This window comes from Theobroma cacao, chromosome 5 (genome assembly GCF_000208745.1).
Source record: "Theobroma cacao cultivar B97-61/B2 chromosome 5, Criollo_cocoa_genome_V2, whole genome shotgun sequence".
Lineage (NCBI taxonomy): Eukaryota > Viridiplantae > Streptophyta > Magnoliopsida > Malvales > Malvaceae > Theobroma > Theobroma cacao.
The window spans coordinates 34868365-34891214 of NC_030854.1; the positions used below are offsets into that span (position 1 = coordinate 34868365).

At 32.8% G+C, this 22850-nt stretch overlaps 3 protein-coding genes and 1 long non-coding RNA gene across 4 annotated transcripts; 2 read left to right on the forward strand and 2 right to left on the reverse strand.

Moving 5' to 3' along the window:
* Positions 6713–10330, forward strand: LOC108662029 (putative disease resistance protein RGA4). The gene is made up of 3 exons (XM_018121060.1): positions 6713–9253; positions 9576–9619; positions 10188–10330. The coding sequence occupies exons 1-2, from the start codon at positions 6713–6715 to the stop codon at positions 9585–9587; spliced, it is 2553 nt and encodes an 850-aa protein (XP_017976549.1). The 3' UTR covers positions 9588–9619; positions 10188–10330.
* On the forward strand, positions 11996–13052 carry LOC18599897 (disease resistance protein RGA2). The gene is made up of 2 exons (XM_018121062.1): positions 11996–12295; positions 12372–13052. The coding sequence occupies exons 1-2, from the start codon at positions 11996–11998 to the stop codon at positions 13050–13052; spliced, it is 981 nt and encodes a 326-aa protein (XP_017976551.1).
* LOC108662280 lies at positions 13519–15078 on the reverse strand. Its single transcript, XR_001928135.1, has 2 exons — positions 14722–15078; positions 13519–13872 (listed from the first exon to the last, which is right to left on the reverse strand). It is a non-coding gene; the product is annotated as an uncharacterized LOC108662280 (long non-coding RNA).
* On the reverse strand, positions 16371–19269 carry LOC18599903 (acyl carrier protein 1, chloroplastic). The gene is made up of 4 exons (XM_007030091.2): positions 19120–19269; positions 18064–18174; positions 17402–17524; positions 16371–16722 (listed from the first exon to the last, which is right to left on the reverse strand). The coding sequence occupies exons 1-4, from the start codon at positions 19168–19170 to the stop codon at positions 16594–16596; spliced, it is 414 nt and encodes a 137-aa protein (XP_007030153.1). The 5' UTR covers positions 19171–19269; the 3' UTR covers positions 16371–16593.

Below are 22850 nucleotides of genomic sequence, written 5' to 3' on the forward strand. Positions count from 1 at the left end.
ACCAAACACTGTAATAAGTCATAATAATTATTCCTACTCTATTCCATTCATCATACCAAACTACATAATACTTATTCTATTCTATTCCCACCTCATTCTATTCCCACGTAATAACTATTCTATTCCATTCCTATCTATTCCGCGAACCAAACGTGCCATAAAAGTCAGAAGCAATGTAGAAAAGCAACGAAATCAGATCAAATAGTACTTCCTTGAGGTCAAAATATCTGAAAAATCCTTGTATTAATGCATTTTGTTCAATTTTGTCCCTCTACTCTAATTTAAAGCAATTTAGTCTCTCGATTTTAGAAATTACTCTAATCCCTCTCCTTAATGGTATTCAATTTAACTATTAAATAGAATGACGTCAACATTGACATAGTGCTGACATGGCATATTTTTACTAATGTGGCAATATGGGATAGCTAACAATGTCATGTCAGCATATCAAAGTGATGTGGCATGCCACGTCAGTATGCCAGAGTGATGTGGCATTTTAAGATATTGCCACCTGCCATGCCAAAAGACTATCATGTGGCATGTTAGGATGTTGCCACGTCACTATCTTCTTTTCCAAAAGATGATGTACCATTATGCCTAAACCCTTTCTTTTAATAATTTCTTAGTTTTGTTTTTTTTTTCTCTTTTTCTTTCTTATTTTTTCTTAAAACTACGTCATTTTGAAGTTTTCTTACACTTTCAAAAACCCTATTTATCCAAAATTCTTGAATTTATTGGTTTACATTCACAAAACCCTCTCTTTGTCTACCTCTCGCTGTCTCATCGTTGATCTATAGACCAAAAACCTTGACATGGTAAGTAACAATGGATTCTTAAGTTTATGGGTGTTAAGTTTTTTTAGTGATTTAAGTCTAAGAAAACATGCCTTAGTGTGTAACAAAGTGATTCACGTCTTGGCATGTAATATTAGTAGGAAGAAAGAAGCTTTGGCGTGTAATATATGGTGTTGAAGCTTCAACATTGGCATATTACATATAATGCTAAAGCTCTGACCTTGGCATGCAACATCTGGTATTGAATCTTTTTTATGATTATAGGAAATGTAACAAATACTATAACCTAAAAGCTAATTATCCAAATTTGAGAATTTTGGATAGTATCTTTTTGTTCAAATCCATTTCATCCCAATCATTTCACCCTAACAGTAATGTTGACATTAAATAATTTTTCAATACATCTTCTATTTTATGTCAAATTCCTTTTTGATTTTAAACTTTATCTCTATTGTGAAGATATTTAACTCCAAGAGTTTATGTCTTATTGAAATATAAAGATAGAGACTAAATTATATTCAAACGTGTTGTTATTGCACATCAGGTTCAAAAAAATGTTGTTACAGTTGAAAAAAAATTGTTACTCGCTTAAACTCCAAGAATTTATGTTGTAGTGAAATAAAAAGAAGTTACATGTTTAAAATATGTTATTATTACATGTCATGCTCAAAAAAATTAAATAACACCAAATCTTCAACACCAAATGTTAGATGCTAAGGCCTAAGCTTCAGTACCAGATATAACATGCTAAGGTCAAAGCTTTACCTCTATATGTTACATGCTAAGGTCAAAGTTCAACATCTAATGTTACATGTCCAGGCCAAAGCTTCAGCACCAAATGTTACATGCCACGGCCAAAGTTTCAGCACCTAATGTTACACGTCAAGACCAAAGCTTCAACACTAGATGTTACATGCCAAGGTCAAAGCTTCACCACCAGATGTTACATGCCAAGGTTCAACACTAGATGTTACATGCTAAGGTCAAAACTTCACCACTAGATGTTACATGCTAAGGTCAAAGCTTCAGCACCCGATATTACATGCCAAGGTCAAATCTTCAACACCATATATTACATGCCAAAGCTTCCTTATTCTTACTGATGTTACATGTCAAGACATGAATCACTTTATTATACACTAAGGCATGTTTTACCAGACTTGAATCACTAAAAAACCTTAACACCCATAAACCCAAGAACCTGTTCTTACATGCTATACTTTTTGGTTTGTAAATCAACGATGAGATAGACAAATAGAGGGTTTTATGAATGTAAACCAATAAACCCAAAAATATGATGTTGTCTTCCATATCATGCTCTTTGGTATGTAGATCGACGACAAGATGACAAGAGATAGACAAAGAGATAGTGATAGTGGTAAAATTAAAGAAAGTTTGATGATGAGAGAGAAAAATGGAGAGCACAATAGAATTGGGAGCAAAGCAAATAAATGGCGGGAGAGAAACTTTGGGAGCATTTAATTTGTTTGAAATGGTTTTAAGAGTATTTTTGCCATCTCATAACTAAAATTAGCAAAAAACAATTAACTTTATATTGAAGACTATTTTTAAAATGGGCTTGTGAGTAGGGTTGTTTCTTACAATTTCCTCTTATGTTTATGTGTGTGTGAAACTTTTTTTTTTCTATAAAAATTGTGACTATACGTGTACTCTAATATATCTTTTTATACTTATCGTAGAAAGAAAATTACTTATTTATATCCTTTGTATAGTCTCAAAAATAAGTTTTGAATGTCTTGAGAGGAAATTAGACTTGTTAAATTTATGCTAGAAAAAAGCTAAAATCATCCTATTTTGGTTTGGGCACAAGCTTTTTCAAGGACTCACCGCCTCAGCTAAACCTACATTATCCATTTCCATAACTATATGTGCAGCTTACAAAAACAAGAACTCTAAAAGTCGGTAGCAATGTAGACAAGCTACATAATTAGATCAAATAGTATTTCCTTGACTTGGAACATAAAAAGTAAAATCCACAATTTAACTACAAATCTCAATAACTTTATGAGTTTTCCTAGATTGAACAAATAAATAGACTTGAGTTTACAACAAGATTGTCAAATGCTCTAGATATAGCAGCCTAATAAGTGACATCAACATGGGAAAATGAACCTCCAACTTATAAGGTCCTTGTTTCTACGCACCTTTCTCACTACAGAGCTTCTTTATAAGATCAACAACATCCTGAACAGTTGCGATGCTTTGGGCATTGTCTTGTGATTCCAAATTCTTCCTCGAGTTCCATCACAATGTCAACCTGAAACGCATTCCACCAATGACAACACAAACTACCTGCAATAACCTTCAACTAAACAACTAGTAGGCAAAAGGTACACTGAGTGAAGAGGGAGAGAAAGCTTAAAGCTGGAAAGAACTAACAAAAACCATATTTATTGTGTTAGTCAACATTCAACAAGGAAAAGTGAAAAAAGGGGAGATAGGGCTTTAAGTCATGTGTCACGATCCTAGTGTGTAACCATGTGAATCCTACATTGTGGAGATATGCTCCCAGCAAGTAGAGCCATAAGTCTCACATCAAAGAGAAGCTCCTAAAAGGGACTCAAGGGAAGATGTTATTGAGCATTTAAGGGTTCAAATGAGACGTCTTTTGTAGGACAAAATCGTATACCTCACAGATTTATGCTATTCTTGTTTGGCTATGAGCATCCTTAGCACAGAAATTCCCAAGTGCCCTACATCTATTCGCCTCTGCCAACCTTGGTCGGTTTTTAGAGAATGTCTACTACTCGGAGATCTTCTCTAATTTCATTCAAGATCCTCTTGCACGGTTTAAATATTTTTAATGTGTGCAAGAGGAAGGAAGACTTGCATTTAGAGAATGTCTGTTACTCGGAAATGAAAGATGCTGGTTTCTTTGACACTGACTGGGATAGAGCACTGTATCAACTTTGAATTAAAAGATTCTCTTGTCATTAGGCTCTATAAATGAAATTAAATGTAACCCAGATTGAAAAATGTCTAATCAAAGAGTTTTTGATCATGTCCGCATGTAGTATGTACAAATATTACTATGGCACCGAAGTCAATAATCTAGATGTGCTTTAGCCTTAAGCTTCTCCATATCTGGCTTCATCAATTAGTCTTTGTTCTTGGTTCTATGTGTTTGATCAACCAGATGATTTGAGCTCAAATGGTTGATGGTTTTTTTTTAATTGACAAAAGGAAGATTTAAACTATGCTCTTTAAACAAAAGATCATGCACCAATCAATAAGTCAAATACTCAAATACTCAAATAGTTGATAATTTGAGTTATATAAAAAATCCTAAAGGTCATGGTGTAATATTTTCTGATTTTATAAAATCAAGTGCAAATAAAAGCCGTTTATTCAATTTTAGAGCAAAATAAATAATAGTATTCTTTACAACCTTATTAGCTGTATTACATAAATGTTAAAAAAAATGACAAATGATAAGTTATTTATGTTTATATTGGGAAAAGATAGAAATACCTTTTTGAGATTTGAACCACAATGCTGAGAGAAGGTTATCTTAATTGGCAAACACGAGACTAGTTAACGAAATATATGAGCCAGTCTTGTGTTTATAAAGTCTTTTTGTCCCTTTTTTGGGGGTGAAATTCAATAAATTTCTTGAAGCGTGAAGCCTGCTGACCAGAAAAGAGTTAATAAAGTTTAATAAAGAGGAAATTATGAGGAATAGTCTTTCTTGATAAGGACATTTTAAAAATAACTATCAAAATAAGTTTAATTATTTTTTATCATATTTATCCATGATTTGACAAAAATACCCTTGAAACTATTTCAAATAAATTAAACCATTCATAACAATTTCTCCCCATTTGTGTTTCTGATTTCTCTTTCACCATCCCAGTCTCTCAAATTTTATCGCTTTCTCTCTTCGGCATTCAAGCATCTACTATGCTTCTAATTTCTCTCTCCCACATTTTCAAATTTCTCTTTCTTATGCTTTCAAGACACCAAATAATGATTTTGATGTGCTCGGGTGGGTGGCTATTTGAGAAATTTGATTTTTAGGTATTTTGCGCAAAACTAAAACGGTAGAAATGATCACAGATGTTTGAAATAACTTTTAATTGAATTAATTCGGGACCAAAATACCAATAAACTCAAAAAATTGAAATTTATAAACATAGGTTTTCAAACGAAATTTTTTTTATTTTTAGTCGAAATAAGTGTTTTAGATAAGAAAATTTATATTTTAATTTATGAAAATATGTTAGAAACGCTTTAATCGGTGCCAAATTGTTAAAAAAAAAAAATGAAGAGAGTTGAGAGGATTTGAAATTTTGGTTCATAAGTAACAACAACATTTTAGCCATTAAAGTGTAACAAAATGTTTTTGAATATGACGTGTAACAATAATATTTTTTTTAACATAGCGTGTAACAACAATATTTTTTTTTAACATGACATGTAACAACCTTTTTTAACCATGGCGTGTAACATATTTTTGTACATGGTGTGTAACAATAGTATTTTTTTTAATATGGTGTGTAACAACTTAACCATGGTATGTCACATGTTTTTGTATATGACGTGTCACATGTTTCTGTACATTGTGTGTAACAACCTAACCATGGCGTGTCACCTGTTTTTGCACATGACGTGTAACAACCTAATCATGGCGGATAACATATTTTTGTATATGGTGTGTAACATCATAGCGTGTGATTTCATTAAGAGTAATTTTGTCCAACTTGATTAAAAATAGTTAAAATTATAAAGAGTGTTATTTTTTAAAAACATCTTATCTTTAAGGGTTATTTTTAAAAATGTCCCTTTAATAAAAATTCTCGTGTTTATCAAATTGTCTACTAGGCAAAGTCTAAACTTAAAAAAATGTGATTGAAATCAAATTACTCTTACATACTCAAGATATTTCTGCTGACTAGAAAGGGTTTAATAAGGTTTAATAAAAATTACTCTTCTTTTCCTAGGATTTCAATTTGATTCGCCTGTTTCTGCACAATATTCTTATATGTAGTAGCTTTAGATGGGTACCTATACTTGCCTAAATTGATATCCTTTTAGTATTCATTTTTTTTATTTCCTTTTTCTATTCCTCTTTATCCGAAGATATATTTGTGAAAGCCTGATGGCTATCTTTTACAAATCGTGACTCCCAATCACAAATGCAATAAAATTCAACTAAATTTCATGTAATTGAAAATTAGCAAGAATACAAAGCGAAATTAAGTCTTTCGTTCTTCTATATTTAATAGCAAAAAATGTTTGCAACCTAGCCATCACCGCATACATTTTCCATTAGATACAGTTTCCATTAGACATGGTCAAATCAAACGGACCATAAGAAAAGGAAAACAAAAAACATTTTGAACTTGGATAGTTATTGACCGGCTACCTAATGGAGATATTTTAAATTACATTGTCCAAATTAAGTGACATAAGGCAGCTGTCGATACCTATCATCAATACTAACAATATATTGGGTATTGGAGAATAATGATCATTAACAAAGCATTAAGCATATAAATATATTCGACTAATTGACTGCGAGAATGACATATATCTACCATCATTTAATTAGTTTATTACAGAAGACTTGTCATATATACTATGACCGGCACAATTGTTTTAAAAGGACCAAATTGCCCGGTTCAAATTCAATTCTTTCTTACTTTGGTGGTGCTTTGTCCGGATGTCTAAATCTTTTTTTTTTAATACGTAATATACATATATAATCAAATTACTCGGGAACACAACCTGTTAGACGTCTAAAAGTGAACTGTGCGTTTACCCAAAAGAAAAGTACTTTGATTCACGATGTAAGCTCAAGGCAACTTCGTAGAAAATTTCCGACTGCCTCATATCTTCTTTCTCTTAAAAAAAAAAAAATCCCCTTTTCTTCTTCCCTTGCTCTTTAGAGTTTAATTATGGCAGAATCGTTTCTGTTCAACATTGCAGAAAGGGTTCTTGAGAAAATAGCCCTCCTTGCTGTAGAAGAAGTTCGCTTGGCTTTCAACGTCAAAAATGATCTGGAAGAGCTTCAGGACACCATGACCCGCATCAAAGCTTTTCTTTTGGATGCTGAGCGGCAACAGCACCAGAATGAAGCGTTGCGCCTTTCCATTTGTAAGCTTAGAGACCTCTTGTACGATGCTGAAGATGTGATTGATGAGATCGAGTGTGAAGCTCTGCGAAAAGATGTCGTGAATTGTCCAAGCACCAGCATAAAGGTACGATGTTTGCCTTCATGCTTTGTTCCTCTAGCATTCTCTTCAAAAATGGGTCATAAAATCAAAGAGATCAATAAGAGGATAGACAAAATTGCTACTGAGTGGGACAGATTTAATTTAGGACAGCAAGTAGACAACCGACGTGTTATTCACAGGGAGACTCATTCTTTTGTGAATTCTTTGGATGTCATTGGTCGAGATGAAGATAGAGAAAACATTATAAATCTTTTAAAGGAACCAAGTGATGAGAGTGGAAACATCCCTGTCATTCCCATAGTTGGAATTGGCGGTCTAGGGAAGACCACACTTGCTCAATTCGTATACAATGATGAACGGATTATTAAGCTTTTCTCATTGAGAATATGGGTCTGTGTGTCAGAGGAGTTTGATCTTCGTAGATTGCTCCAAGAGATGATTTATTCTATAAGTAAAAAAAAATGTGATGATTCAAAAATTGACATCTTACAGACTCAATTGCGAAGTCTTGTGAATGATGAGAACTTTTTGCTGGTTTTAGATGATGTGTGGAATGATGATCGTGTCAAATGGATTGAGTTTAAAAATTTATTGATGTCAATGGGTAACTTATCCCAAAGTAAAATCATCGTGACTACTCGTTCTTTAAAGATTGCTTTAATAATGAGTTCGTGTGAGCCTTATGTATTAAAAGGTCTCTCTTATAAAGATTGTTTGACTTTGTTTACAACATGGGCGTTTAATGATGGAGATGAGAGGCGATATCCTAATCTCATGAGAATTGGGGAAAAAATTGTAGAGAAATGTAAAGGAGTTCCTCTTGCAGTGAGAACATTGGGAAGCTTACTTTTCTCCAAAACAGATGAATGTGAATGGATTTTATTAAGAGATAATGAAATCTGGAGACTTGAGCAAAGTGAAAATGATATTTTACCGGTATTAAAATTGAGTTACCATTATTTGCCATCTCATTTGCAACAATGTCTTACTTATTTATCATTATTCCCAAAGGACTATTTGTATGACACTGATTATATCATCCAATTCTGGATGGCCACTGGACTCCTCGCAAGCTCCAATCAAAACGAAGAGTGGGAAGATATTGGGATTACATATTTCAAGGAGTTATGGTTGAGGGGTTTTGTCCAAAATGTCATAGACCGCGGGTCATTTTACTGGTTTAAAATGCATGATCTCGCATTAAATCTATCACAAAGAGAGTGTTTAACAGTAAATCGTCAACCGATGAAAGTTGTTCAAAAAGTTCGACATTTGTCATTTTCTCCTGACAGTCCATTACGAGTTCCACAATCTTTGAAGAAGTTGAAACGTGTGCGGACAATAGTGGTTTCATCACTTCCATTTTCAAAAGAAAAGAGGAGCATTGATGAATCGTTTGTTAACGCCTGCATCTTGAATTTCAAGTATCTACGTCTACTTGATCTCTCCTATACATTGTTAGAGGAATTACCCGAATCCATTGGTACCTTGAAGCATTTAAGATATCTTAACTTGACCATCTGTCATAGGATGAGGAAAATTCCTAGTTCTATCTGTAAACTTCAGAGCTTGCTAACTTTGCGCTTACTTGGTGTTCCACTGATAGAAGTACCTGAAAGTTTGCAAAGCTTGATCAGTCTCAGATTTCTAGAGATAACCACAAGAGCTCCGCGTTTAAGGGATATTCAACCAGGATGTTGGAGTTCCCTTCAGTTTCTACTCTTGTACGAATGTGATTTTCTAGTATCTATATTTGATGGGATGCAACACCTCACATCACTTAGAAGATTGATTATCCGCGAGTGTGTCAGGTTGATCTCACTTCCAAGAAGTCTGAAATTTCTAACCAAATTAGAGGAAATCAAAATCGTTGGCTGCCAAAAAATCAATTTATGCATGGAAGTAGAAGAAGCAGAAGACCAAGACCTTCACTTGAGCCTTAAAACTTTCTCAGTATCGTGGTCAGATGCGTTAACGGATTTGCCACGATTGCTTCTTGAAGGATCTGCTAGCACTTTGCAGTCTATAAAAATTGGAGAGTGCGAAAACTTTGAGGTACTACCAGAGTGGCTACAAAATCTCACTTCACTTCAGAAACTTGAGATTAGTTATTGCCCAAATTTGTCATCTCCTCTGGAGGGAATGGATCGCCTCACTGCACTTACACAACTCAAAATTAAAGGTTGTCCGACCTTGAATAGAAGATGGCGACCAGTTGGGGGTGCAGATTGGCCCAACATTTCACACGTCCAAGAGGTTGAGGTATGCAGTAATCCCAGCCTCTCCTCTTGCTTCTCTCTAAGATTTTATTTCCTCCTTTCTCTTTCTCTTATTGCTTTTTCACTAGAGCTTTCTTCTCCTCCTCTAAAATGTTGTTGTTTGACCCGACGATATGAATTTTACGTTGCCCTGTTATTTAATTGTTATGGTATCAAACTTCTTTTTTTTGTATTTTTTCCCTAAAGTTTACTATAACAAAAGATGATTTAAAAGACTAAATGCTTCCTTTTTCATTTGCTAATCAAATTCATCGATTTTCCTCAATCGTCAATCTAATTTTGGGTTTTAACTGGAACATTTGTAGGTAGACCTGTGAAGGAGCTTCCAATCGGAATAAAGGATCAACAGGTGACCTTTCATTTATTGGCATAATAATCTACTTTAACTAGTACAATAATATAGCTTATATATGATTACAAACTTTGAATTCTTTTCCAGATTTCTTTTTTATTTTTTCTTCTGTATATCACCAACAAAATTCAATGCTTGTATTATACAAAGGTAAAATTTGGATATAAATACTACAAAATATAGAAACATAAATTTTAAAATTTGATTCATTAATATAACAAAAGTAAGATTTTAGTTCAACAATCATTCGTTAATTAAACAATGTTACTTTTTCTTTAGCTATATCTTTCAATCTTAGAAGATTTTACTTATTATTTATGTTTATGTTATATTAAGTTTTGTGAAAGAAAAAGGCAAAACGAAGTTGTCATCATCAGAACCAAGGTAGATGTTTTGATTTTCCATCGTCTTTTGATCCAAAAATCAATTGATTGACAGAATTGTAATTCATTGTTATCTTTTTGGATGTTAAATACATATTTTATTCCTCTTCTTAATTATTACCAAATACATGTTAATTTATATATATTCTTGAGCTCATTTGGTATTTCACTACTACATGCAGGCTGATCTCGTGATGGATAAATCAACAACAGCCTGCACCCTATGGAAGCTTTCACTATGTTTGCTTCAGAGTCGAGAGCTTTGCATTCATGTTAGGGATTGTGATTTTAATTAACTCGTGAGCTTTTTACTTTGTTCGCTTCAGATTTTAGAGTCTTGCTTTGATGTTATGGGATTGTAACTATTGTTTGTAATATTTAAGAATGTCCAACGAAAGTTGTGCATTTGTCAAATTTATGTGTATTGATTTTTTTATTTTTTTATATTTTCTTGAATTGTGTGTTTTGTTGCTTGATGGTAGACTTATAGACTAAGTAAGTGACTTGATATCCTTTCGACATTTTCACACTTAAAAAAGTAATCTCAATGTAATTTGACTTTCGTATATTATGTATAATATTTAGTCTTTAGATTCACTAAATTGGGTTAAATATACAAAATGTGTATATATGGTTTTTTTTTATCCTAGATTTAGAAGGTTGTTTGTGCAATACATGATTTCTTGTTTTGAATTTTGAATATAATTTTGTCCAATTTATATACATATAACTATCTTTGTGAATACAAGCATAAGATGCTTAGTTTGAAATTGATATGCGAAATACTAAATGTATTTTGTTAAGATGGATAAATACTGCTTATATATTTGAGATAATTTCAAAATAAGTTTTATATTATCTCTAATTAGTCTGGTTATGCTCTGATATGGTCCATGAGTGTTAAATGTTAGTTATGTAGACATGTATTTTGTTATTAGAAACCAATTTCAAACTACACCATCGATTACAAAATAATAGTTATTCTAATATTTGTTTTGTGCAGCCATTTTTGTTTCTAATATACTTCTGACCTATGTTATTGGGATTAATTGTGGCTATCGTTTTGATTCTAACCCATGCCACAAGGTTAATCGTGATTTTCTTTATGATTTTAATCTATACCACAAGGATTAAGTGTGGTCATAACATGTTATAGAAAATCACTAAAATTTCATCTTTATGAAATCATGTTTAGTTCTATTATCTGAAAATATAATTTTTGAAACAAATATGCTTATGAATGAGATTGCTTAATTTTGCTTTATTATTTTTAATTTTGATAATTTTGATCTAAATATTTTAAATATGCTTAATCCAATTGAAGAGATGTCAATGATTACTTACTCAATGGTAGTAATTATTCTTTTAATTTTCTTCATTTTAGATTTCGATTTTTTTGCTTCCTTGTGTATTAAATTCGTTGGATAAGGATTTTGGTTGGCAAGATTAGTATCTATATTTTATCTTGTATAAGCTTCAATGGGAGTATTTGGTTTTGATTAGTAAAGGATTGTTAGCTAGATGAAAAAAATTTATCTTTCAAATAATTATATACTTTTTATATATTTGAAGATTTAAATTATAGTGTGTAAATTTTAAAAAGTCGGTTAAAGATACTATATTTGGTTTAATATGATATCTATGAAAAATGACCTTGTCATATTTCAAATTCTTGGATTTGGGCGTAAGAACTGTAACCCAAACAATATGAAAAATCAAATTTTGGATTTTCGAGCTTGTGAAGTTTGGCGTTCCTAAGTAATATACTTTATGCTAAAAATAATGAAGTTACTAGGAAAAAGACAGCGTTACACATCAATAGTCAACTGTTGTTCACCAAAAAAAAAAAAGTCAACTATCAAACAGAGGTCATTTGATGCAAAATATTAGCTCAAGGCAACTTGGAAGAAAATTTTTGAGCTCTTAATATCCTGTGTTTCCCTGTAAAAAAATTCCCATTTTCTTCTTTCTTTGCTCTTAGAGTTTAATTATGGTAGGATTATTTCTGTTCAATATTGCAGAAAGGGTTCTGGAGAAAATAGCCCTTCTTGCTGGGGAAGTTCTCTTGGCATTTAGTGTCAAAAGCGATTTGAGAAAGCTCCAGGACACCATGAGCAGCATCAAAGCTGTGCTTTTGGATGCTGAGCGGCAGCAGCACCAGAATGAAAAGTTGCGCCTCTGTATGTGGAAACTCAGAGACATCTTTTATGATGTTGAAGATGTGCTCGATGAATTCGAGTGTGAAGCTCTACGGAAGCAGATCGCGAATCATCCATGCATCAGTGTAAAGGTACGATCTCTGGCTTCATGCTCTTTGCCACTTGCATTCTCTGAAAATGGGTCATAAAACCAAAGAGATCAATCAGAGGTTAGACAAAATTGCCGCTGACTGGGGAAGGTTTGATTTAGGAGTGACAGGTGATAACCGACGGGTTATTCATAGGGAGACCCACTCTTTTGTGAATTCCTCTGATGTCATTGGTAGAGATGTGGATAAAAAAAACATTTTAGATCTTTTAATGAGACCAAGTGAGGGTAGAAACATCCCTGTCATCACCGTAGTTGGAATTGGGGGTCCAGGGAGGACCACACTTGCTCAATTTGTGTACAATGATGAACGGGTTATTAAGCATTTCCCATTAAGAATATGGGTGAGTGTTTCAGAGGAATTTGATCTTGCGAGATTGCTTAAGGAGATTATTTACTCTATAAATTCAGAAAGATGTGATGGTTTAACATTTAATGCAATGCAAACTCGTTTGCGAAGTCTTTTGAGTGATAAGAAATTTTTACTTGTTCTAGATGACGTTTGGAACGAAAATCGTCAGAAATGGATTGAGTTAAGAACTTTATTGATGTCATTGGATAATCCGTCTCAAAATAAAATCATTGTTACTACTCGTAGCTTGAAGGTTGCTTCAATGATGAGTAGTATTCACCCTTATCAATTAAAAGTCCTCCCTCATAAAGAATGTTTGACTTTATTTATAACATGGACATTTAATGATGGAGACGAGAGACGGTATCCAAATGTTATAAGAATTTGAGAAGATATTGTAAAAAAATGCGAGGGAGTTCCTTTGGCAGTAAGAACATTGGGAAGCTTACTTTTTTCGAAAACAAATGAACATGAACGGATTTTTATAAGGGATAATGAAATTTGGAGACTTGAACAAAGTGAAAATGATATTTCACAGGCGTTGAAATTGAGTTACCATCATTTACCGTCTCCTTTGCAACGGTGTCTTGCATTTTTGTCTTTGTATGAAAACGATCACATCTATTACGATGATGATGTCATCCAATTTTGGATGGCCAATGGACTGCTTGAATATCCAAAGCAAAACCAAGAGTGGGAAGATGTTGGGGGTCGATACTTGAACGAGTTACGGTCAAGGTGCTTCATCCAAGATGCTGATTACGGAGGATTTAAGATGCATGATTTGATACATGATCTTGCATTAGATGTGTCACAAAAAGAGTGCAAAACTTTATATCGCCAAACGGAAAATGTTGATGAAAAAGTTCGGCATGTGTCATTTTGTGATGATCAATCATTCATAAAAGTTCCTCTAGTTTTAAAGGAATCAAAACATGTGCGAACAATAATTGCCCAAAACCTCTCAAAGGAATTAAAAACTATTGATAAATCTTTTATCAAGTTTTGTGTCTCGAACTTTAAGTATCTACGAGCACTTGATTTAAGTTATTCGTCATTGAAGGCTTTACCGAATTCTGTTGGTACCTTGAAGCACTTACGATACCTTGACTTGAGTTCTTCTCGCATAAGGAAACTTCCAAGTTCTTTCTATAAGCTTCGAAGCTTGCAAACGTTGAGAATGTGGGATACTACTTTGAAGCGGTTGCCTGACAACATGCAAAGCTTGATTAGGCTTAGATATCTAGAAATAACCATTGAAGCTACGCATTTGAAGGAAATTCGACCAGGATGTTGGAGTTCTCTTCACTATTTGGGCTTGCTTGGGTGTGGCAATTTAGAATGTTTATTTGAAGGGATGCAATACCTCACATCACTTAGAACATTATATGTGGCAGGTTGTTCTAAACTTGTCAGATAGCCACGAAGCCTGAAATTCCTAACCAAATTAGAACACCTTCATATACTTCGGTGTCGAGCAATCAATTTACACATGGAACCGGAAGAGAAAGAAGACCAAGACCTTGCTTTGAGCCTTAAAACTTTCTCAATATGGGGCTTAGAAGCGTTAACGGATTTGCCACGATTGCTTCTTGAAGGATCTGCTAGAACGTTGCAATGTATACAAATCAACATCTGTGGCAAATTTGGGGTACTACCAGAATGGCTGCGAAGTCTCACTTCACTTCAGAAACTTGAGATTCGTTATTGTCCAAAATTGACATCTCTTCCAGAGGGAATGGATCGCCTCACTGCACTTAGACAACTAAAAGTTGAAGGTTGTACGACCTTGAGTGAAAGATGCCAACGAGATGGGGGTGAAGATTGGCCTAAAATTTCACAAAGTCCGAGAGGTTGAGGTATGTAGCAATCTCTCCCTCTCCTCTTGCTTCTCTATAAATTTTTTTTTTACTTTTGTCTCTTTCTCTCGCTGCTTCTTCACTAGAGTTTTCTTCTTCTCTTTCTCTAAAATGTTGTTGTATGTGTTAGAATTGAGATTTTACTTCTCTCTGCTGCAGATTAGTGGCAGACAATTAGGCATGCTTATGTTCACTTACATTACTTGTTTGTGCTGATAAATGCTGTTGTAGTACTTAGCCTGTTGCCTTAGCTTCGTGATGGGCATGCCTTATGCAGATTTGCCTGTCAAATAGTGAAAATATGTTAGATATTTTGATTACTTAGGCTTGTATATATATATATTAGCAGTCCAATGAATCAAAGTGAATCAATTCAAGCAGCATGTTGGCTTGTTCTTCCTTCCTTTAGCTTCTGATATTTTATATTCTTAAAGGTGTGACTCGAGAATATGAATTTGCATTCTCCTGTTATTTAGTTGCTATGGTATAAAACTTCTTTTTTGTTATTTTTTCTAAAGTTAACTATAATAAAATGATTTAAAGGACTAAATGCTTCCTTTTTCATTACTAATCAAATTCATCGATTTTATTCAATCCTCAATCTAATTTTGGGTTTTAATTGGAACATTTGTAGGTAGACTTCTGAAGCTGCTTCCAATCGGAGTAAAGGAACAACTGGTGAGCTTTCATCTATTGACAAAATAATCCTTTTTAACTACTTCCTACAATGCTATTCTTTTATCTTCTGTATATCACCAACAAAATTCAATGCTTGTAGTATAAAATACATATTGAAATACATGTCTATTTAGGATTTAATTTTCGTCTGAATATATTCGTTACCTCGTTTTGTAATTAGCTACTACATGCAGCAGATCTCATGCAACCCAAGGAAGCTTTTACTTTGTTCGCTTCAGAGTTGCGAGCCTTGCAATACTGTTATGGACTGTGATTTAATTAATTTGCGAGCTTTCTCCTTTGTTCGCTTCAGATTTCAGAGCCTTGCATTGATGTTATAGGATTGTAACTGTTATTTGTAATATTTAATAATGTCATGCACCTACACAGCCAGACCTATCTGTGTTTGTTTGCATACTCTGCTTCAGTTATTTATTCCAGTGTTCTGTATGTCTTTGGAACTCTTGGTTACTTGGGATTGAGGATCATGGGATGAATGATCATCTATCTAGAAAGCTTTAGTTCCGAACAAAATAGAATTTCTGCTTGGAGCTTAATTCGCTGTATTAACAGTATATCTAGAGTGAATAATTTGTGGAAAATTAGGAAGATGGTTGCAGATAGATTGTACTCTGTATGTAGTGTGTATTGTGGAATGTTACAACTGCCTCATCTATCAACAAACACTAAAAAGGACATCTTTGTTTCGACAGTACTTTTTACTTTTTCTGACATTTGTATATTTAATTTCGTTTTGAGTGGTATAAACCTATTTATTTACTTATTTTAAGTTATTGATATATAGAGTATGAAGAAACTGGGTCACAAAAAAGAAAAATATTTAATTATATTCTTTTTATATTGTCATAAACAAATATTTTTGTGTCCCATGAGTTAATTTTGTGCTAGATAAAGACAATTATCCTATCTTGCCAATGAAATTACTCCCATAAACAATTATCCTGTTATGCTAGATAAACATTCCGGATTAATTCTCATCTCAATCATACCACAACCCAAGTCATTTAAGCACTTGAACCCATACTTGAGTTTAGCGTTGAAAAGATCCTCTTCGCAGGGTGTTAGGCTCTAGGGACTCACCCCATCAGTTAAACCTACATCACCTATTTCCATAACTAAAACAAAAATTCTAGAAGTCGGTAGCAACGTAGAAAAGCGACACAATCAGATGGAATAGTATTTCCTTGACTTAGAACACAAAAAGTCAAATCCACAATTTAACTAAAAATCTCAACAACTTTATGAGTTTTCCTAGATTGAACAAATAAATAGACTTGAGTTCACAACAAGGTTGTCAAACGCTCTAAGAGATGGCAGGCTATTAAGCGACATCAACATGGGCAAATGAATCTCCAACTTAGGTCCTATTCTCTAGGCACTTTTCTCGCTGCAGAGCTTCTCTACAAGATCTGCAGCATCCTGAACAGTTGTGATGCTTTGGGCATTGTCCTCTTCCACAGCAATTCCAAATTCTTCCTCAATTCCCATCACAATCTCAACCTGAAATGGCATTTCACCAATTACCAACACCAACTACAAGTAATAACCTTCAAGTAAACAACCAGTTGGCAGACGGTACACTAAAGAAAGGGATAAAGGGAGAGAGAGAGCTTAGAGTTGTAACGAACTAACAAAAATCATGTTTATTGTGTTTGTCAAACGAAAAAAGTGGGGAGAATGGGAATCAAGCCATGGGAAGAACCAAAAAGACACTTCTCTTATTTGACTATGAGCATCCTTGTCCCAGAAAGGCCCTAGGAAGTGCCCAATATCAATTCCTTCCATCCACCAACCTTGGCCTTTTAAGGAAGACGACTTTGAAGCACATTTATAGAGTGTACATGATACTTTTGCTTCAATCAAAACAAAAGCATGTAGTTGTCAAGCAAGCTAAGATAGAAAACAGATGAATTAACATGGACAGCAAATAAAACTGCATATGCCCATCTTGATAAAGAAAATTAGATAGGCTAGAGAAAAGGGGATAATCCCAAGGCTATATAGACTAGTTATAGACTAGTGCATCTAAAACAAACAGCTGGGCAAAAATTCATTATAATCTAATAAATGCAAGCTCCTTTTCATTCTGGACCCTACTTTTAGCCAAAAAAGAAGAAAAGGAAAAGAGAACAAAATTCAAAGACACACTTCAGATGTTTAATGATAGTTGAGGGAGTACCGTATCAAGGGAATCAGCTCCAAGGTCAGCAAATTTTGAATCACCAGTGACTGGTTTGTCATTTGGTAGAGCTAGTTGTTTCCTTACTATTGCACATACCTTATCCACAGTCTCTGGTTTGGCCTGCCCAATGACATTTAACTCAGCCATCAATGTCATCTTATTCACCAAAAGTACAACTGTCATTTCTAGATAAATGCCTAGATCATAAATAGCATATAAACAATAAACCCTGCATATGATGCACAAGAAATATTATTTCATAAACTAAGAAGACAAACAATTAAACCATATTTTCCAACCATCCCACATGGGAAATATCAAAGAGAGAAAAATAGTTCCAAATATTATATACACTGCCAGTGGAGTGTAAATACTCAACAAGGGGATTCATATCTTCACCACATTCTCATTTAGTTGACAATTCAATGTTAATTTCCTTATTATTGGTCAAATGGACACATGACAAAAATGTTAACACCCTTGTGAAGTCTTTGCCTTCCACAAATGACTATACAATAATCAAAAAGAAAATTACTATTTAAAATTTTTTTATTCTTTTTATCCATAATTTGGCAACATTGATGCAGTGCCTATGCAGGTAAACACAAGAACATGAACAATATAGAAACTCATATCCTTTCATTCATCTAGAAACATACAGCACAGGAAATCCGCAAGCGAGCAGGCATTGGACGCAAATTAAATGAGAGGCTGCTTCTTCCCTGGTTCATAAATGAAACCAACTTCAAGCCAGAAACCCTGGTTGTAGCCTGTTCAAAAATGTCCAACCGCATGAAAATCAGTCAATAGTTTTCATAAGAGAATAGCATTAAAAGAAACAACTATCCTCAAAGATATTTCAACACCTTATACAAGCAAAATAGACCTTTACTTTTTCAATTTTATAACAGCCAACTTTACCCATATGCAATTCTACAATCATATAATATGTCATTTGTATAACTCCAAATTTCTACAATCATGTTTGAAAATATGCAATTCCCCTGGCCCCAAAGGTCCCAACTTTACCCATATAATATGTCATTTGTACCTGCTAATCTACGTTATACTTCAATATAATTCTATAAATTATGTTTACCAAAAACCAGGACAACAAACCTGCTACAACTTAAAACCAATAATGCACACAAAATCTATATGTTTCCTCTCCACAACAGCTCATCGAAAGCAAAAACAAATACTGCTTTCATCTGGTTATTGCTCTAGCTACTTGCTTTTTGCTCCCTAAAAAGTTGCTAAAAATCAAAATTATAATTAATTAAAAATGAACAGATAAATATAATGCAACACCAATTTCAACATAATTGTTCAATATAAAAGTAAAGTAACGCATTATGTTCTCCAGATGCACTTTTTACTTTTTTTTACTTTGCCAAAAAACAAGCAGTAAAAACAACGACAAAACATCAGAAAATTTCAAATCTCAGATTACCCAGATCAAATCAGCAATCAAAGAAAGTGAACTAACAAAATTAAGTCTAAAGCCTCATTTCGAACACTAAAAAATCAGCATTTCATTAACAAAAAGTAAAATCTTAGCAAGACCAGCTAAAAGAACAAACAGATCGGACATTTTAAAACTAAAAAAAAAAAGATTACAGTAAAACCAATAAAGAAGATGCAAAAAGGGAAAGAAGGAAAGAAATTGTAGCCAGTAAGATTTGAAGGAGGAAAAGATTGAAGAGAAGAAATACCAGGGTGTGGCGAGGCTGCATGGAGATTGATGAACCAGCCATGGATGCCATTTGAGAGTGTTGAAGAAGAAAAAATGAGATGAAAGGGAATGAAAAACGACGGAGTGCACGAAGAGCGTGTGGGGAAGATTGGCAGTTAAGGGTGAGGGGGCAACTTATACCGCTGGACGTTTTGTGATATTGACAAGGATTTGTATTTCTCGATCCAAGGTAGGGTTTTATATTTTTTATGTTGTAGAGCAATTTACCGTAAGCTAGTTCACGTGATTTGTGAATCTTGATATTGCCACGGATGGAATTTTGAGGTGCACGGCCAATGGAGGGGAAATGTGTGCAATGAAATGGCGGATGGTCCATTTGTTGATAAAATTGGACTGGATCTGAATGAAATGGGACCTAAACAAAAGGGAATGGGCTAGGCTAATTCACACACCATTAGCCCAAAAGATGGAAGGGGACCCAATACAAGAATAACACCCTTTTTTGATTTTATGCTAGAAAGTTCAGGGGCATTGTCAAGATGGGCCGTACTGGGCACACTCATCTGGTTAGTTTACAATGAGCTCGGCGTATGATCAATTACGGAAGGCTTGAAGGCTTCTAGCCTCAGTAATGCAGCCGTGGAAGCTGAATGGAATTTGGCTTGGGGCTGATCAGGACGTCAGCGTATGTGCGTGTTTTTGTTTCAATGTCTTCGTATTAAAATCTTCACAAATCATGAAAGGGTACGTAGAGGCGAAGCTAGACCATCTTTGAAGGAGAGATCAAACATAAAAAGACATTAAATAGTTAAAAAAATTATATATAATTTATTTATCACTCATCTCAAAAATTAAATAAAATTCAAAAATTATTGAACATACAAAAAAAAATATACATTAACAGTAATAATGATGTCATTTATATATATATGACTAAATAATCTTTCTCACTCTTTACATGCAAGAATGAAAAAGAAAATAATTTTTTAAATTCAAATGAATTATCTCTTTATTTTGTGTGTTCTAACTTTTCTTTTATTTTCTATTTACTTCTTAAATTGCTAATTAGCATATTGAGTTATTGAATTGAACTCTTGAAATATAATATGTTATGATAAACTATTAGGTTTGATTGTTAAAATATAATATATTATGATATGTTTAGATTTATTTTAAAATTTAATGGGTTTGAATCAGTAGACTTACTTTTATTTTTTAAATTTGATAAACTTAACATATTAATTTAGAATTTATTTAATAGGCTGAACTAGCAATATGCTAACTATAACGACTCTACCTTTATCAAACAGTATGAAGAATAAAATTAATTATAAAATAAAAATTATTTTGAGAGCCATTAAAAATATGTATAATAAATAAAATTGTATTGAAAGAAATACAGTTATTTCATTTTATCAATTTGTGTATATATATCCTTGTTACTTAAATGTTGCATCATATATACTAGAATGCATTGGTTATTCTGAATAAAAAATAATATATTGATGAAATTTTAAGTAACAGTGCAACACTGCAACTTATATTTGAAAATTACATAATAATTTATTTATTTTTAAAGATTAAAATCATTGAAAATAAAATTCATATAACAAAAAAAAAATATGACAAGTAGAAGATAAAATTCACATATGACATAGTAAGAAAAAGAATATGATTGATAGTTCGTAAAAATTTGTGAAAGAAAATTTATAAAAATTTAAAATATATGAATAAATAGAATAGAATTAAATGAATAAATAAATATAAATAATAATATAAATTGAAAGAAAAAATAAAAAAACTTTAAAATTAAGTCAAGCATATGAAATTATTATGTTATTCTTTATTTGTATTAATCATTAAATAAAAAATTATTTTGGGGGTCATTAAGAAAATTTATAAAAAAATTAAAAATATATATATAATATCTAAAATTTTTTAAAAATTTTAGGGAGAGGCTCCGCCCATAAGGGCATGTCGACGATTGTCGACTATTGCAACTTGTTCTCGATGCAAATTGGATGATGAAACAATTCTACATTTGCTTTAGGATTGTTCAACTACAAGTTCCTTACGGCTTCCGCTATTACCTCAAAATAATGTTGATAACTTCTTTTCTACAACTATGGGTGAGTGACTTTCCTTTAATCTCATAAATTATAAGATGCATGTTTATGGTGCTTCCTATAAAACTGTGTTTAGAGTAAGTTATTGGTACTTATAGAAGTGAAGGAATTTAGAAGTATTTAAGAACAGTTTAATTCCTATTGAAAGCTATATCAACATAATAAAGAGTATGGTTACTGCACTAAATCTTGCCATGAATATACCGAATGTGCTAGGTGGAAATTTACGTAAGAAACAAGAGATCTTAGTAGCGTGGTCACCCCTACCATTGGATTGGGTTGCAGTTAATACAGATGGTGCCTACCGAGACTCTGTCCAAGGAGCTGCCGCTAGAGGAGTGCTTAGAGACTCTGAGGGTGTGTGGATTGGGGGCTATGCCTGCAACTTGGGAAAGTGTAATGCCTACCAAGCAAAATTACGGGGAGTGTATCATGGTCTTTCTCAAGCTTGGGAGAAAGGATTCTAAGCAATCACTTCTTCATCTACACATCCTTGTGATAACTTAGACCTCATTCGAGCGATTAGGGAAATCCTACATCAAAATATGGAAGTCAAGGCAAATCATGGCAATAGAATTGCTAACTTCATGGCTAACAGAGGCTTTGAGATAAGGTATAATGTTCAGTTTTATGATTGTCAACCAATAAAGGCTACTTCCTTGTTTATGAATGATATGTGGGGTATCTGTTTTTTCAGTATGGTTAGATAAATAAAATATTTTTAAAAAAATTATTATCTTATATATTGATTATGGAGCTTTTGAATTTTATAAGTCCACTTACATAATTGAGATGTGTTCATTTTGTAATTATATTAAGGTATAATTGTTTAAAAAATTCTTGAACTATTTTAAAAAATTTAAATAAATTAATATTTTTCTATTACGTTCAATCAAATCTATATATTTTTATTTTAGATCAAATATGTTTTTATGATTAATTGTCATTAATTAAAATAAAATTTATCATTTTATATTCACCGGTACTAACATAGAAAGTAAAAAAATATCACATGATTATGCTATCATACCATATCAACATGCTATATCACTATCCACTATAACATGTCAACATGTCATATGATATTTTGATTAATGATAGTTAATGAATAATTAATTATAAGAGTTTATTGATCCAAAATAAAAATACAAGACACTATTGATTAAACGTAAAAAAAAACTTATTTGAATTTTCTTAATAGTTTAAAAGTTTTTTAAGTATTATGGCTTTTTTTTTAATTTATTAATTTCTTATATAATTTACATATATGTTTCATACTAAGAAAAATTACTTAAATTGAATGTTTAGTTCTATATAAATAATATCAGATGACCTTAGGAAGGAAGAATGATATGAATTATGTGATAAAATGAGGATATTTTACTATTTACGTCGTCTTCTTCTTTTCAGTCTAGCTTGGCGCTAGATATAAATTGTATCGTTCAAACTTTTGACATTTTCAAGTCAATTCTCGTGTCAAAATCATTTTAACTCTTTACCAAATTCACGTGATCTCGTGTCATGAGTACATTTTGGGCTTGACTTTTATGTTGGAACTGACTCTTTAAAGTAAAAAGTCTTTGCCAAATGTTGAAGTAACTAAGCTTACTCTTAAAACTTCTTT

What these genes read in the sequence shown, in the direction of transcription:
- LOC108662029 (XM_018121060.1), top strand. Translation starts at nt 6,713, where the DNA reads ATGGCAGAATCGTTTCTGTTCAACATTGCAGAAAGGGTTCTTGAGAAA.
- LOC18599897 (XM_018121062.1), top strand. Translation starts at nt 11,996, where the DNA reads ATGGTAGGATTATTTCTGTTCAATATTGCAGAAAGGGTTCTGGAGAAA. An exon ending in ATCCATGCATCAGTGTAAAG is followed by an intron (nt 12,296 to 12,371) that starts GTACGATCTCTG and finishes GAGATCAATCAG; the next exon opens with AGGTTAGACAAAATTGCCGC.
- LOC18599903 (XM_007030091.2), bottom strand. Translation starts at nt 19,170, where the DNA reads ATGGCATCCATGGCTGGTTCATCAATCTCCATGCAGCCTCGCCACACC. An exon ending in TGCAGCCTCGCCACACCCTG is followed by an intron (nt 18,175 to 19,119) that starts GTATTTCTTCTC and finishes ATTTTTGAACAG; the next exon opens with GCTACAACCAGGGTTTCTGG. An exon ending in GAGCTGATTCCCTTGATACG is followed by an intron (nt 16,723 to 17,401) that starts GTACTCCCTCAA and finishes ATGCCATTTCAG; the next exon opens with GTTGAGATTGTGATGGGAAT.